Source organism: Glycine max, chromosome 10 (genome assembly GCF_000004515.6).
Source record: "Glycine max cultivar Williams 82 chromosome 10, Glycine_max_v4.0, whole genome shotgun sequence".
Lineage (NCBI taxonomy): Eukaryota > Viridiplantae > Streptophyta > Magnoliopsida > Fabales > Fabaceae > Glycine > Glycine max.
Genome location: NC_038246.2, coordinates 49066942 through 49083795, shown reverse-complemented (window position 1 = coordinate 49083795; position 16854 = coordinate 49066942). Strand labels below are relative to the sequence as shown.

Here is a 16854-nt window from a genome sequence, read left to right as displayed (position 1 = left end):
TTATATTCTAACAACAACGACTTATTTCATCAAGAATATAATAAGTGAATTATATTTTATGTTTATTTTTATAGGTGATATATTTTTAATTTATAATTGATCACATTTTCTAATACTCAATGTTGAAGAACAATGCGAAATTTGTAAAAAGATATGTCTAACACTTTTATTTTTCATGTCTTTTTATACTTAATTTTTATTTTTTTTAGATATCCAATTGTTATAATGTGTTAAGTTCTTTTTTAAATAGTCTTTTCATCATTAAAATTATTCCATAAAATAGACTAATTAAGTAATATAACATTTTACACATAATAATAGCATATAAGATAGTAACTCAATATAGGTAGAATGTCTGAATTGGAGCCTTAAAGAATCTTATTAATAACATCCTGGATTTAACACTTACTAGTGCAATATAATTACTTGTAAACTAGTTTCATATTTATGTATAATTTAAATGAAAACATCGCAAAAAAAAATAAAAGTAAAATAATATGATAATATCTATACTACTAATTTCATGCAACACAAGACTTAATTAAAAAAAATCAAAAATACTTTCAAGAATCAAAATGACAATACGTAATTAAGTCTATCGATCAAAATATCAATAAGTGTTTGTGTTTAGGAATTAAAATGATAACAAATCATTAAATTTAAATAAAAAATCGAAAAGTCAACTTTTTGATACATAAGGGTCATATAAATAACATGTGACAATCAATTAATCAAATAGTTGACATATAACAAGTATCATCATCAAAGGTGTCAAGTAGAAACAATTAATTGAGTTAACCAAAAAACAAAAAGTAAAACTAATTTGTTGTATTTTTTTAAAATTTGAGAACATTTTTTTCATCCGTCAAGTATTTAATTATCAATGTCTAACAAATTCAAGAACGAAAACAAGTATTTACACTAAAATCTGAATTTAAACATTCAAGTATTCAATTATACACTTAATAAATTATATGTAATTTTAACGGAAAAACAACAATTTTATCATTTTAATACCACTTATATTATACCTTATGGTTGTTTAGTTTGTCATTTGGGATGTATCAAATATTATATTATTTATGATTAAAGTTTTATTTTGCTGTTATCTAACATGTTTTTTATAATACTCTCATATATTATCTAATCTTATTTTATTTTTATCATCAAATGAGTCTTCAAATCAAACAAAAATCAACTCGTAGAAGTCTTACTCAAATCAAGCAAGATTAACTTTAATAAAAAGATATTTATAGTCTTTATAAAAAATATTAAACCCCCATGGCCGAGTTGAATATTGGACATGCAATGAGACAATGATAGATTTGACTTTTTACATCTTAATCCCCAGTAAAAGAATAGATGGATTAAAGTCTAAGGAATCCTTTGTTTTCATAGAATTTTACTGAATTTAGAGTAATGTGAACATTGAAATATGTATTTCCATATTTGTTACAAAATAATTAAAAATATTACTAGACATAAATCATTTTCAATAATTCATTTTTCTTCATCTTTCTATTCCATTCCATGTAATGAGATGGAAACTTTATATTTCCGTGAAAATGTTTAAAATAACTTATCACTTTCTTATTATTCAATATCATTTATTTATTCAATTAATATTTTTATGTCAATTAAAAAAATTAAATTTTTTTCAGAAATTAAAGATATGTACCGAACATATTTAATAAGAATAAAATTTTCAATAATAATATTTTCAAGAACATTATTCCTCAAAATATAATAAAATATGTAAAACAAACGTCATCTAACAACATTTTATAATCCATATAGTGTACCTTCTTCCGTGGGATTTAGATTTTTCCTTCTCTTTTTGCAACAGATTGGATCACTCTTTACTAACGTTAATATGCTGATAAATATTTTTTAAATTTTAGTATAATTTCTTAACTTATGTACTATACGATTGTGGTTAATCAATATTAAAATTTAAAGTAGATAGATACCTATTATTATTAATTTTTCCTTCTTTGCATGATCAAAATTAATTATTATTATTAATTTATCTATTTTTAAAGTTGTACTTCTAAAGAATAATAATTATATTAAAACTGTCTGACCGTAATCAGGTATTAATTGGACAGTTATTTTTTTAGTTTACTTTTTATTCACCTAGTTGTTATTTTTTTTTTCCTTAAAAAACCGTGCATTGCACAAGGCCATGCTAGTTATTTTTTTATTTTTTTTGCATAAACTTAAGCGTTAAGAATTTTCCTGAAATAACAAGTTCCTGGGAATGACCTTCTAGCGTTCCATGAATCATAATAATAATTTAATAGTGTAATGTCCGAAGATCAAAACCCTCTGATGGGGCATCGTATTTGATTGGTCGGTCATAGCAATTAGCAACTCCACCCTTCAAACTTGAAAGGAAAAAAGGACTTTGGTTATCCACGCCACACCACGCTGTAATTAACTAAACTTTCTAGAATCTTCTTCTCTCGCCATGGCCGCGCCGTCGTCCTCCGCCGCGGCAAACATCATGCTGGCGATCTCCGAGAAGAAGACGAACAGTGTAGATCTGTATCGCCCTCTCCGCAACTACGTGGCCTTCCACTACTCGGAGCGAGAGGCGCAGAACCTCGAGGATGATCTCCAAACCCTGAAGCAACTCCGCTCCGATGTGGAGCGCCACTCCGATCCATCGCTCCCGGCGCGCCGTGATCTCCTCCAATCCTACTACAAATCTCTCTGCCTCGTGGAGACGCGGTTCCCTATCTCTTCCGACCCCGATCACGTCAACGCCCTCACCTTCGTCTGGTTCGACGCCTTCAAGCCCAAGCAGAAGGCCTCGCAGCAGAACATCCACCTCGAGAAGGCCTCCGTGCTCTTCAATTTGGGTGCCGTTTACAGCCAGATTGGTTTGTCCTATGATCGGAACACTGTAGATGGCCGCCGTCAGGCCTCCCACGCCTTCATCGCGGCTGCCGGATCCTTCGCCTTCCTTCGCGACAATGCTTCCCTGAAGGCCTCCGTTGGGAGTTCCACCACTGTGGATTTGTCCGTTGAGTGCGCCGGGATGCTGGAGAAGCTCATGCTCGCGCAGGCGCAGGAGTGCGTCTTCGAGAACACCATTGCCAAAGGGAGCACTCCCGGTGTCTGTGCCAAGATCTCTAGGCAGGTCCGGTGCTAGTTTGTTCTATGTTTTAACTTATAATCATTCTTTCATGTTTGATACTTGAGTTGAGTGATTATGAAGATGGTTGGTACAATTTCGATTTCGTTATTATAGTTTTGCTCTCATTTGTGTTGTTTTTTGATGTTGAAATGGTTTTTCTTTATGCATGGGCAATGAGTTTCAATGTATTAGGGGTATCCGCGCTTATTGAAGCTTTCTTATTCTTGCTTATCCTAATTGTTGTTTCAGTTTATGCATGGCAAAAGAGGGCATTAGAATGATCTTAATTCTTGACTATTTAGACAATTAGAAAAAAGTATCGAGACATTTATGAATTCCATTGAGTTTTCCTATGTGGAGCTCTTCGACGTCACTCACAAGTCACACCTTTATCCTTTGTGGAGCTCTTCGACATCATTCCCACCTGTATCCACTTCTAAAATGTTGCAGAAGTTATCCAACTATACAAGCTCACGTTGCAATAAGAATTCTCCCAATATGGCCAACATCCACGAACTTCAAAGCTAAACCTTTTTCTACTCTCTGAGTATAGCATGATTGAAAAAACAATGAACTCAGCAAAATTAAATACATCTTCCGGATGTGCAAGTTTGAATTTGTATAGCTGACAATCGTCTGTACCCATGGCAAAGTGACTTTGTAAGGGCATTGTGTTTTGAGTCATTTGGATAATCCATCCCCAACACCTGGTAAGCTTTTGAAATGGCTTTGAATATAGTTTCTGCTGTGTGATTTGGATTCTTACTCAGATACCATTCACAATTGACATGATAGTATGCTGTCTAAATCTCGGAGTGAGAAGCTTGTAATAGTCATCAGGAATAGGAAATTAGGGAGACTGATCACTAGGTGGAGGAGCGGAGGAGGAGGCTCCGCCAGGACTAGCATGAGTGCCGCAAGAGGAAACATCACCTGTTGCGAAGAATGAGAAGCAGCGGTGTCAACATGAGATGAAGGAAGAGTAGCAGCGGTGTTGTGACTGTTACGAGCTTCTGCAAATCCTACTTTCACAATCCTGATGACTATTATGAGCTTCTGCAAGTCTGTAAGGTTTGCCTCGGACTCCGAGATCAAGACGACATAGTATTGTCTCGCCTGTGAATGATATCCAAGTAAGAATCCAGATCGAAGAGACACAGCAGAAGCCATGTTTAAAGTCATTTCTGAAAGCTTACCAGGTGCCGGGGTTGGATTATCCAAAGGGCTCAAAACACATTTATGAAATGGAAAGGCCCATATGAAGTCATTTTGTCATGGGTACGGAGTCATTGCCAGCTATAAGTTCAAACTTGCACATTCGGAAGATGTATTTGCTGAGTTCATTGGTTTTTCAGCCATGCCATACTAGGAAAAGATTTAGCTTTGAAGTCCGTGGATCGCTGGCCATATTCGGAGAATACTTCTAGCAATATGAGCTTGCAGTTGGATAACTTTTCCAACATTTTAGAAATGAATATAGATGTGAGTGACGTCGTAGGGCTCCAAATAGGATGGGTGGGCGTATAATCCTTGGGCCAATATAATGGTTTTTAGAGGGCATACTCATTGAACAGGCATGATCAGTCCTTTCATGCATGGTAGAAGCTCCTTGGGGTTTCTTGAGTTCATATCGAGCTTTAGGACTGTGCTTTTAGCATTTGTGAATATGATACTTTTTATGCAAATGCTGCCAATTATGTGGCAACTTTGATCAATTATTTTTTGTAGATTGTCTAGTTGAGGACAGGTGGGTATTTGATTCTTAGGCCCAATATAATGGTTTCTAGAGGGCACACTCATTGAAATGGTGTAATCAGTCCTTTCACACCAAGTCATGCACGGTAGCAGCTCATTGGGGTTTCTTGAGTCCTTATCGAGCTTTAGGACTCTCTGGCGAGTGAAATTTTAACTATGAATCATGAATTGTGAGTATGCACCTTTGATGCAAATGCTGCTAATTGTTTGACTGCTTTGACAACTGATTTGTTGATCTTGTGACACGTGTTTTGTTTTTTGGCTGAGAACTGACTTGTATTTGAGGTATTGTACTTGTAGGTTGGGATATATTATGAGGAAGCTTTAGCTGCGCTCAATGTTGCACCCTTGAGCCAGCATTTTGATAAGTCCTGGATAGTTCACGTGCAGTTAAAGGCGGCACTGTTTTATGCGGAAGCTTGTTATAGGTATGGATTGGAGCTGCATGATAAAGAGGAGATAGCAGAGGAGATTGCACGACTGCGGAGTGCTGTTAATGTGCTGACTGAGGCGAAGAAGAGCTCTAAGGGTGCTGCAGCGCAAATTCTAGATGCAATTGGAAAGTTAGAGGCCAATATTAACCGGAACCTTGAAAGGGCAGTCAAGGAGAATGATAGGGTTTACCTCATGAGAGTTCCTTCACCAAGTTCATTACCGCCTCTTCCGGCATTTTCTATGGTTAAGTCCATGGTGATGAATGAGATGCTAGATGCAAGCAAGGAGAAGATGTTTGCTAGTCTTGTTCCAGACAACAGTGCAAAAGCCCTCTCCCGGTATACTGAAATGGTAGATGACGTTATAAGAACACAAGCTGAAAAGTTGCAGCAAGCTAGTGAGTTAACCCGAGTTAGGCTTAAGGAAATGGAGCTGCCCGAATCCATTCTTGCTTTGGAAGGAAATTTTACTCTACCAACAAGTCTCAAAGAAGATGTGGAGGCTGTGCAGATCAGTGGTGGCCCTGCTGGTTTGGAAGCAGAGTTGCAGCAACTTAAGGACCTAAGGAGGGTGAATCAAGAGTTGCTGGTCCAGACTGAGGAATTGTTGCAGAAGGAAGCAAGGGAAGATTCTCAATTTAGAAGCCAATTTGGCACAAAATGGACCAGGCCTCAATCAAGCACTTTGACCAAGAACTTGCAGGATAGGCTAAACAGGTTTGCAGGTAACTTGAAGCAAGCTGCTGAGAGTGATGGTAGGATTGAGCGTTCTGTTAGAGAACATTCATCACTCATGTCGATCCTTGATGCCCGTCCGGTAAATTGTTGAACTATTTGTTATAACTTGTCTGCTTCTCAGTGTCATCTTTTCTGTTAAGTTATTGAAACTCTGATTTTTTTTAATCAGATTGAATCTGCACTTCCAAGCTTGGCAAGGCCGATTATGTCTTTTGATCAAAATGAAGATGCTATTGTGGGGTCTCTCAAGCAAAGCTTGGTATGCTGGTTTTGGTCTTGCTATTGTTATATTATGATTTTTTACTTCTGAGAAATAAAATATAACCATTTCTTGAGTCTAAATTTTGCAGCTGTTGTTTTATGTCATAACCATAGTTTAATGTGCATGTTGAAATCTTTGTGCTTACTAATGCAGAGGCAACTAGAAACTCTAGGAGCTCAAAGGGCTGGTCTTGAAGATATGCTTAAAGAGATGAAAAGAAAGGTATAAGCACTATTCAAATAATTAGGCATTTCTTCTTGTAGAGACTAAATTTTCATGTCTTATCATCTGAAGACATGAAATATATTTGTCTTTCCTTCAAATTATATGCATTGTTCATGCTCAACTTGGTTTTCTGGTGACATTCAATGATATTGAAGTAATATTACAAAGTTCTCTCCTGTTGTTTGCATATAATGTGTGCTTCTCCCCTTTCTGAATATACAACAATTAATGTCCTTTGTCCAATATGTTTTCTTAGGGTAATTAGGGATTACGCATGTGCAACATCCAAAAGTATATTAAACTATTCAGAATTTCATATTTTGCTGAGAGAAAAATAATGAATCTTAACTTCTGATACGAATCATGAGATAATCCATGATTGATATTACATAAACAAGCATAACAAATCATAGATATTTGTTAAAATCTCCCTTGATTTTCTTATCAACGGTTGAGATTCCTTATCATCATCTCTAAAGTGAATCACTCACTTTAGAGGAGGTAAAATCAACCTATTCTATCCATTGCAATGCAAACTGCACAAACTCAACCATGCACATGTCTGATGTGGGACAAACAACCTGGGGGATTTTAGTCCAGTATGTTATTTTTTTATTCCATTTTTATTGTAATTTCATGAGTTGCTCCAGTCCTTAATCCCAATCATGTGCTGTGTGAGGCTGATGAGAGTCATTATCATTGATGGGTGTGTTATTATTTTCATTATGGTAAACTATATTAAAATTCTATAGCTTGCAATAGTTGGGTATATTAGTGAATTGTGATTGTGCTTTCACTTTTGTCAGAATATTTTATTCATTGGTGATCATATGAAGCATAACCCTATAAGGTTGATTTAAAGCTGCAAAAGGTATTAAAATGTAAACAAAAGAAATAGAAAAAAAATTCCAACTGTAAATGTATATTGACAGCATGAGTAACCTGTACCTGTTATTAAACCCTATATTTATGTGGAGTTTGGTTCTCTATGGGAAGAAGCATTATTTTTTTTGTGGAGTGATTTTGTTTTTGTGATGTTATTAGGGAGCAACACGGAACTCAATGGTAGTAAAATATATTCATGTGTTGACTGTTGAGTGCAGAAGGAAAATATATTAAATGAAGTGTGTTGAAAGAGAGAAAAATAGATGCTGAAATCATGGGTCTTGACTACACAACGGAATCCGTTTTGTATATGCAATAAATACAAATAAATATAGGAGATAATATTCCTATTTACATGATACGATATACCTATTACAAAGATCCTAATTAAATAAGGAAACAAATCATAAAATATAAAAGAAGAATAAATCGTAATTGATCATCTTGGATACTCTAAAATATTCTAAGATATAAAAATGATATCATCAATATTTCTGCACAAAGTGTATAATCATTTTGTGTATGTTAGAGAACTGAATATGATTTTAAGCTTATGACTCCGAATCTATGTTGTATGGTATGAATACTATTATTTGAAATGATATCATACATACATTTTTTCTTTTAAAAAAATTTAGATGCAGGTATGCATTGTGTTAAATAAAATTGATATTTAAATGTAAAGAAATATAAAATTTATCCACTTGTGACCAACTTAAGTAGGGGTGTTCGCGGGTCGGTTCTGGCTGGTTTTAGTCAAATTCGGGATCCAACCCAATCAAATTTAGTCGGTTTGGTTTGGTTTTCATAATTTTTTTTAAACCCAACCCAACCTAACCCATTCATGAATGGTTTGGTTCGATTTAGACCAATGGATTACCCATTTAAATTTGATTTTTTTCTTAAAACTACTATTTTATATCATGATTCTTTCAAATATCCAATACAATTAATACAATATTATTAAATGTCTAAAAGTAGTAAAATTGATTCATTTAATACCATCAACATAATATTCTAGAATAGACTAATACAAATTAAAACAAAATATTCTTCAACGAGATTTACTATAATAGTCTGTATCACAACTATTCCTTACTAACTAATTTCTTGCAATAAGACTTGATGTAACCAGATTTACTATAACCAAATTTGTTGCTACTAGATTTCAACACTAGTAGTCCCAACACTTGGAGTCCCAATGTTAACAGTATTTAAAGCCAAATCAAACAACTCTAAAAATTTTGATCGGTTCGGGTTTTGATCGGATATATAAATCTAAATCTGTGATCCAACCCATACACGAACGATTTTGATCGGTTCGGTTCGATTTTAACCTAAATACATAAATGACCCAACCCAAATTATTCGGATCGGTTTAAATCAATTCGGGTTTACGGATGACCCATACCCGTGAACACCCCTAAACTTAAGTCCCTTGCATTCTCCCTTCTCCTCTGCACCCCTTCCTTACATCCTTGTTGTCTGCCATCTCCTGCTCTCACCCTGCACCTTCCTCAGTCTGTCACATTTCAATATCAGATATGCAATAGTCAAATACACCACCAATTTGGCATGTATTTGTGCAACATAGGTGTAAAGGCTCTATTTTCACTTTGGGTCATGCTAATCAGTGCCTTGGTTAGTAGCACTTTTTAATATAAAAAAAGTTTCTCTTTTGATTTTTGGGCACCGTTTAGCATCAACCTTTCACTTTTTATTCTTGTGTACAGGCTTCTTCTTTCATATATTATTTCTTTCTTCTTATTCTAAGTAATTCAAATGTGGAGTTTTTATATCTATTGATTAATGTGAAATTCCCTCCATTCTTGTTATCAGTGTTCTATCATTTGAATTCACATTTCCCTACATGTGATGTGAAAAAGTGCTGAACTGTAATTAAGAAAGATAAACAGAAATCTATGGCATTTTTTTGTTTTAAACTTACATTCTTGTTAACTTATTGTGCAAGACGAATTAGTGGTTTGGGTTTGTTTTCTTCATTTAGGTTTCTAATGTTGTGGATATGAAGAAATTGCTGGGAATGTTTCCTTCTGTGCACTTTACCATTCACAAATCTATTATACACAAATATTTTTTTGCTTATATTTGTATATATATCTTCAGGATGATATATTACCAAAGTTGATGACATCCACCGGTTCTTATGATGATCTCTTCAAGAAGGAGATAGCAAAATATGACCATATTTGTGAAGAAATAGCTCAAAATATCGAGGCGCAAGAGCAATTGTTGCTGCAGATCCAGGTGCTTATCTCTGTATACCCGTAACCCATCTAAAGAGAACAAATGCTAATACATATAAGAAAAGAAATATTCCCCTCTATCTTGTAGGTTTGTTTTTCATTATGTGGGACTATGTTGCTATTCACGCGGGACTATACTTAAGATTCTTGATTACCACTGCTAACGAATTCCCAAGTAACTACTTTAGCAGCAAATACAAGCTACCTTTCTTATATTTCATGCTTCTTGAGAGGGTGGACCTTACCTGTGAAACCAAAAAATGCAGATTATCTTCCATTATGGTTGAACACTTCCTTTCTAGGTGTTTGTATTTGCTTCTGATAGATGGTGGAGGAAGTGATGAATTTTAATGATGTGATTCTGATAATTGTTTGCCATTGTTCACAGGCTCAAAATGATGAGTTCTCTGTTATCTTCAATCTTGAAGATTACAAAGGTAAATCACATTTGGTTGTTTTCTAGATTGAATCTGGTTTTTATAACTTGCCTTCATGTTGACGAGGTTAAGTCTGTTTTTAGATTATGTTTAATACTGCACATAAAATTTTATGACTAACCAGTAAAAGAAAATTTTCTCAATTGTTGCATTAATGTACATGAAATTTCAGTTTTTGATTTTTCCATTCATTTTGTGCTGAATGCTCCAATTTGAGTGCACCCTGTATCATAGTTGACCTGATGGTTTCTTGTATTTATTTCAGCTTCACGTGAAAAAGCCTACAAGCAGATTGAAGCTGCCATAGCAAAATTTAGAGAAATAAAGGACAACATCAATGAAGGGTTAAAATTCTATGTTACGCTGCAGGTAAGAACTTATCAACTATATATGCTTTTAATTCTATTCTGTAAAAACTTGCTATTTTATTAATTGATTGCATGTTATCATCATTTTAATATAAATTGCTCCTGATATTTTTTGAATAATATGGTTTGACGATTCTATTTAAAATAAATATTATCATGCAATAATATGCAATTTCTTTGTTTAATAGGATGCAATCACAAATGTAAAGCAGCAGAGCAACGACTTTGTGATGACGCGGAACATCCAGTGCAGGGAAATGATTGAAGATGTTCAGAGACAAGTGGCTGGTCTGAGTTTCCAGGATAACAAAAACACAGGTGTTTTTAACAGCAACTACCCTTCAGTGGGAAGCCAAAATCAAAGATCCAATACACAAACAGATCCTCCTCGTCCCCAAACACCTTATTATCAGCAGCAGCCAGTTGAGCAGCCACCAATTCCCACCTATGGCCATCATCCCCCTCCCCCATATGGTAGTCCTGCACAACATCATCAGCCTCCACCTCCATACCACATTCCACCATCATCAACTGCGCCATACCCACCCGCTCAGGTTCATCATCAGCCACCGCCAAACCATGAGTATGGCCAACCAGCATATCCCGGATGGCGTGGTCCATACTACAATGCACAAGCACAACAACCTGGTTCTGTTCCTCGGCCTCCTTATACCATTCCATCTCCATACCCTCCGCCTCACCAAAGTGGCTACTATAAGCAGCAATAGTGTTCATCCATACATCTTGTAGGATAAAGATAATATTCTTTCTGTTGTCATTATCTCTTGAATAAATGAGATTCAGCCCTTTATCTTATAAAAACCTTTTCATTGAGCAAATCTTTTGTAGTTTCTGTTTGCTTTCTTTATGGTTTACGTCATCATTGGATTGTGCATAGTTACTCTTAATACAACGTTGTATGTATAGTTTGTTTGACTTGTACTTTAAGAGGGAATTCTCCCACCAGTCCGAATAGGAAATATAAAAGCTTTACTGGTGCATTTGTGACATAGTATCAAATATAATTATTTATTGTCGAGCCACATAAATATCTTATTATACTAACAAGTAACAAACACATACACGTACGAGACTATTCCTTTTGCATTATCAATCATTTGGGATGTATGGCGAACCAGGTTTGGATAAAAGTGAGGGTTAATGAGTGACGCAGCCGAAACGGCAATAATGTCCCATGGGGTATTGAAATGAGTGTTGTAAACTTCAGCCAACCATGTCTTCCATCTAGTTCTATAATGCTTTTGAATTTGATGCTTAACTGCAATATATTTCTTGCTGAAGGCCACGACATCAGTGGAGATATTGTTACAGTACATTTTAGTTGGCAAATCATCACCCAATTCATTAAAGAAATTGGCCAAGGCTTCGTCGCTCCCGAGCAAGTTTTGAAATACACCATTTAGTCGGAGCTCCTTCACATCTTCAGCAGTGTCGATCAATGAATCCATGAAACAATATATATATCAATTGTTGCACATGGATTGATTATTATGTGCAGCTGGAACCCATTGTCCTTCCAATTCATGGCATCACGCCAGCTCCTTCTCTTTTCTCTGGAATGAATTCTCCCACCAATGCACCAGTACAGTAGCACCACATGCCACATGGTCACCCTTTCTTTCTTCTATCGTTTCACACCTTTTCTTTTGCCAATTAATCCAGGCGTTTAGATTTCAACTGGTAATGCTATTTTTATATATATTATATTCATAAAAACAAGGTAATCCCTTAATCAGAATGACCAGTTTTATTACAAAGACATTGAATAATTAGCAAATTATGGCATTAAATAATGTTGCTTTTAATTTGAGGAAAAACTTAGGAGAAAAAAAATAATAATAAAAAAGAATGAGAGTTTTATTTGAAACGACTAACACATGCATTTTTTTATTAAATAAACTTCATATTTAAATACATTTAAATAATTGAATAAAATATCATATTTCATTATTCTAAATTATTTATTGTAAACGAGAATATCTTTTGACAGCACCGTACCTAACACTTATACTAACACGCTTTGATAGATCCTAACCCTAAAAATCATTATTTGATTTTGAGGGTCATATGGAGATCACCTTATTAACAAAAACATACACGCATGTATGCATGCACATGATCGAGAGTACGCCTGTTCGTTCCTGGATTTTGAATCATTTATTGGGATGTATGGTGAACCAAGTTTGGAGAAAAGAGAGAACTAATGCAAGTAATGCAGCCAAAAAGGCAATTATAGACCACGGGGTGCTGAAATAAGTATTGTAGCCTGTAGCTAACCATCTCCTCCATCTGTTTGAGTAATGCTTTTCAATTTGGGTCTTCACCTTAATATATTTCTCGCTAAAGGTCACGGCACGGGAGTGGAATTTGTCAAAGAACAGGTTAGTTGGCAAATCATTGCCCAATTCGTTAATGAGATTGGCCAAGTCTTCGTCACTTCTCAGCATGTTTTGTATTACACCACTTAACCTAAGTTCCTTCACATCTTCCGCATTGTCAATCAATGAGTCCATGAAGGAAAAGAACGAACAACATTCAAATCTGCAATGCACATCTGGACACATCTCGTACGCTATGAGGTTCCGAAATATATAAGGTGTAACGTCATTGAACATCAATATTGGAAGCCTCAATTCTCCTCCATTCCATTTAGAGTTGAAACGAATATTACTCCATGCAATTGAGTTTCCCCTAGGGGAATTAGGAGGCTTTACTTGAATCCCTATTCTTTTCAAATCTCGTATGTTTTTGTAAGTATACCAACCAACATCATGGTGCTGTTCATTATTCCCTTCATCTTGGTATGGGGATATAGTATTTACCTCCATGTGATTATGTGGGCTAATCAATATTGAGCGATAATAATCAAGTATGTGAATTGCTTTATGATTGTGAATTGAGACCACCACGTTTCCATATCGTTTGGATTCACCCAAGACACAAAAATTGAGGAACAAATCATCCAAGTCACTCCCTTTCTTTTTGCTTAGCATTTCAAGCAATTTTCTCGGAAGTTGATTCTCCAACAGCCACATATCTCTCCACATTTGCATCAATTGGTCAAGCTCAAGGTTTAGTGCTTCTGGATGCTGCATGTCAATATTCTCCATGAAATAGAGCAAAGAACATCCGTCCACAAATAACATCCAAGCGAGGTAATTGTCATTGCTCTTCCATCCTAATAATATTGTATCCTCATCAAACAAGTTTTTCAATTCTTTGATATCATCTTTTATCCTTTTAAGCAAAAATTGGGCCACTTGGTTGGTATCTTCATTGATGTTTTCATGGTATTTCGTGACAAACTTTGATGTCCATAAAAGCTTATAATCCTCTCCTAGCTTCAGGCTTTCATTGTTGTGGTTGTGGTTGTGATGGATGGGACCAAGTGATATCAGCTTTGGCGAGCAGTACTTAGTAAACTTCTTGTTTTGTCGCAACAAAAGAGGTACCCTTTGGATCTTGGGAGTTAAGATTTGATTCTTTTCTTTAAATCTTTCTTCTGCCTCTTTTAATTGGGCAAGCCATCTAATTTCATCTAATTCCATGATCATTGCGCACTGTCTAACGGTTGAGGAGTTAATTGACAGGTCTTCAAAATATTTGTTAAAAACTTGTAAATTATAGGCAAGACCTACAAGTAAAATAAAATAAGTTTATATGCAAGAATTAAAAATAAAATAAAAAGGAAAAACTCACCACTACTTCGAGATTTGCTGAGACTTTGAAGTTACGGCGAACATGAACCAGTTAATCCTACCTTTTGGTTTTTCCTTTCATTTCAAATTTTTTAAATGATTGACACACACCCTAAAATATCAAAAAATTAATTGTACTTTTAATCTTTTTATCATATTTAATATGTGATTTTTTTTGTCTTAATAATGTTGTTTCAAATTTAAACCATGCATAATTTTTCCATCGTGACGAAAAATCCAACCTTTTTAATTACTACAATAAATCATTCTATGAATTTTTTTATTGTATATTTAAAAACCCCATTTTTTTCACAATATCTTTATAAATTGAACCTAGTAAACCATTTCTTTTACTCAAGATTCACCAATCGATACATCATATTTCACTTTAATATAAGAACCTCATGTTTCCCTCTTCAAAACTTTAACCTTAAATCTTACAATATCCTTCACATTCTATTATTTTTTTCTACGTCTTAAATTATTTTCAATCTCAAACTTCTCTTAACCTTCTTATTAGGTAAACAATAAGAATTTAAGGGTTATGTAAGAGAAAGTGATAAAGGAACTTCGTTGTAACGATAAAGATATATGAACAAAATTCAAGCAAAACACTATTAAGTTATAAACTAATTAATATTGACATTAGCTATTTGGTAATTTTCATTTATTTTAGTTTTAAAGCTTCATTCAAATTAAAAATTATGAATATATAAACATAATTTAATAATGTCAATTTACACTAAAATAATTTAATTAAATAATTGAAAATATATATAATATATGATACTTTAAAGTTACTTACCAAGGTCACACGTTATTGGCTGTCTAAATGAATTTAAATTCAAATTTTTTAAATTTTTTTAAAGTAATGATACACATTATTTTTTATTTTTAAACATTTCATTAGTACCTTTTATTTTTTTTCTATCTTTCTCTTTCTATCAAGTTATAAATTTTACTTATGTTTTTATTTTCTCTTTAGGTGTTGAATATCGAATATTTTTCATTTCTTAAATATAATCTAAGATAAATATTTTATATTAATAACATGACGATCACTTAAAAAAAATCACTTAATAATCAAATTATTCCCTTAAAATTTCATATGCAAAGAACAAAAAACCCGTGAAAGCCAAGTGAAACTCAAACGTAAGTGACGCACCTGAATTAAGCAAGACTCGGAAGAGAATCAGATATTAAATCTTTTGCTGCTGCATATACACACAGAATTAATTCAGGCCAAGTTGATCAAAACAATAATTTCATAAGCTAGAAAACCATGCATCCACAAAACATATTAATTAATTGTTAATCGAAGAAAGTAGAAACCAACCTCTACGAGTGTGAGTCATGGAGTGAGAGCTTGAGCTTGAAGGGAGCACTAAGTATTAGTACTATATGTAATAAGAGCGTTGGAGCTTCGGCCTGCAATACCGTAAGTATTAGTACTATTTGTTAGACTTCTTGCAACATGGTCATGCATGTACGGACAAATATATTGAACATGCAGGTTGCAAGACGCAGACAAAGACAAATATTAAACATTCAAGATGCAATCACGGATAAGGGTAAGTAAAAATTATTAAACTTGCAAATAGCAAGACTCGGACAAATAAAGGGAAATACTAAACTTGCAAGTTGCAATCGAAGTCATGGGTAAATAATTAAAAATATTAAGCTTAACTCACATGGAAGTTTATGCCTGTATAATCATGTAATGCATTTTTTTGTTGCTGTAAATTAATAGCTTACTTTTCCACAGTGGCCTCACTCATTTAACTAATCATAAGGAGCATCATTAATTAACTTCAAATTAGGTTTTGTTTCCTGGCTTATACAGTGAAATGGCGCTAATTGAAGGCCCTTGTCCTCTTGTTGGTCTTAACTCTTTAAGTATCCCAAACGGTTTTAATGGTGGCAAAGGAGAAACGGAATGTTTTAGAACTTCGAAATTAAATTTGTAATTTGCAATTTCTAACATGTTCATAAAAAAATTGCTATTCAAAACCGAGTCTTCAATTATTTAGATAGTACGTACCACACCTATTCAAAACTGAGTCTTAACTCTTAACAAATGTCTATAAAATATCATATAAAAATTAACATGGACTATGATAATATAAAACTACCTAATAATTTGCCTCTTGTCCATTGTCTTTATTCTTTTATTTCCCTGTTTCTTGCAAGATGCTATTTCTCATTATAGTGAGTCATTGGTTGTTGTCCCTTCACCATCACTTCATCTTTTTTTTCTTTTTTTTTTGCAATCCTGCTTCCACCAGATGCACTGATAGGTGTTACATTGGTTGTTGTCCCTTCACTATCATTTCATTAATAAAGCGTAAGCCATTACAATGAGATCAAGTATGAAGCTGAGTGAGAAAAATTAATAATCACAGCTTTGCTTCTTCTTTTTTTTTTTTATATATATATTTCTAACAATTTATAAACTGTTAAATATTTCTTACCATCTTTAATCGCAAGAAATGGTTTCCGTCAGAAAATTAAAGAAAGTTGTACTCTATAGTTCATGAATATGACTTCCCAATTTAGTAAATTTCATTAAAAATGCACTAGATTAAATTTTAGAATTTTTTTTACACCATTAAGATAAAGTAT

The 16854-nt window shown here is 34.0% G+C and overlaps 2 protein-coding genes and 1 non-coding gene across 4 annotated transcripts; 2 read left to right on the top strand and 1 right to left on the bottom strand.

The window, feature by feature from the left end:
- The first annotated feature begins 2230 nt into the window (after nt 1-2230).
- LOC100795465 (vacuolar-sorting protein BRO1) lies at nt 2231-11514 on the top strand. Its single transcript, XM_003536597.5, has 8 exons — nt 2231-3145; nt 5198-6148; nt 6239-6328; nt 6485-6553; nt 9569-9709; nt 10097-10145; nt 10411-10514; nt 10702-11514. The coding sequence occupies exons 1-8, from the start codon at nt 2471-2473 to the stop codon at nt 11239-11241; spliced, it is 2619 nt and encodes an 872-aa protein (XP_003536645.1). The 5' UTR covers nt 2231-2470; the 3' UTR covers nt 11242-11514.
- Nucleotides 3954-4207, top strand: MIR10190 (microRNA MIR10190). Its single transcript, NR_161646.1, has one exon. It is a non-coding gene; the product is annotated as a microRNA MIR10190 (primary transcript).
- Nucleotides 11515-12395: 881 nt separating the features above from the next.
- On the bottom strand, nt 12396-16669 carry LOC100815528 (uncharacterized). 2 transcript variants are annotated; one of them, XM_006589589.4, is made up of 4 exons: nt 16365-16669; nt 15569-15660; nt 15398-15446; nt 12396-14168 (listed from the first exon to the last, which is right to left on the bottom strand). In XM_006589589.4, exon 4 carries the CDS (start codon nt 14086-14088, stop codon nt 12688-12690), a length of 1401 nt encoding a protein of 466 aa, XP_006589652.1. In that variant the 5' UTR covers nt 14089-14168; nt 15398-15446; nt 15569-15660; nt 16365-16669; the 3' UTR covers nt 12396-12687. The 2 variants fall into 2 exon arrangements, with proteins under 2 accessions (XP_006589652.1, XP_040861902.1); XM_041005968.1 differs by having other exon boundaries at nt 15398-15443.
- Nucleotides 16670-16854: the final 185 nt, after the last annotated feature.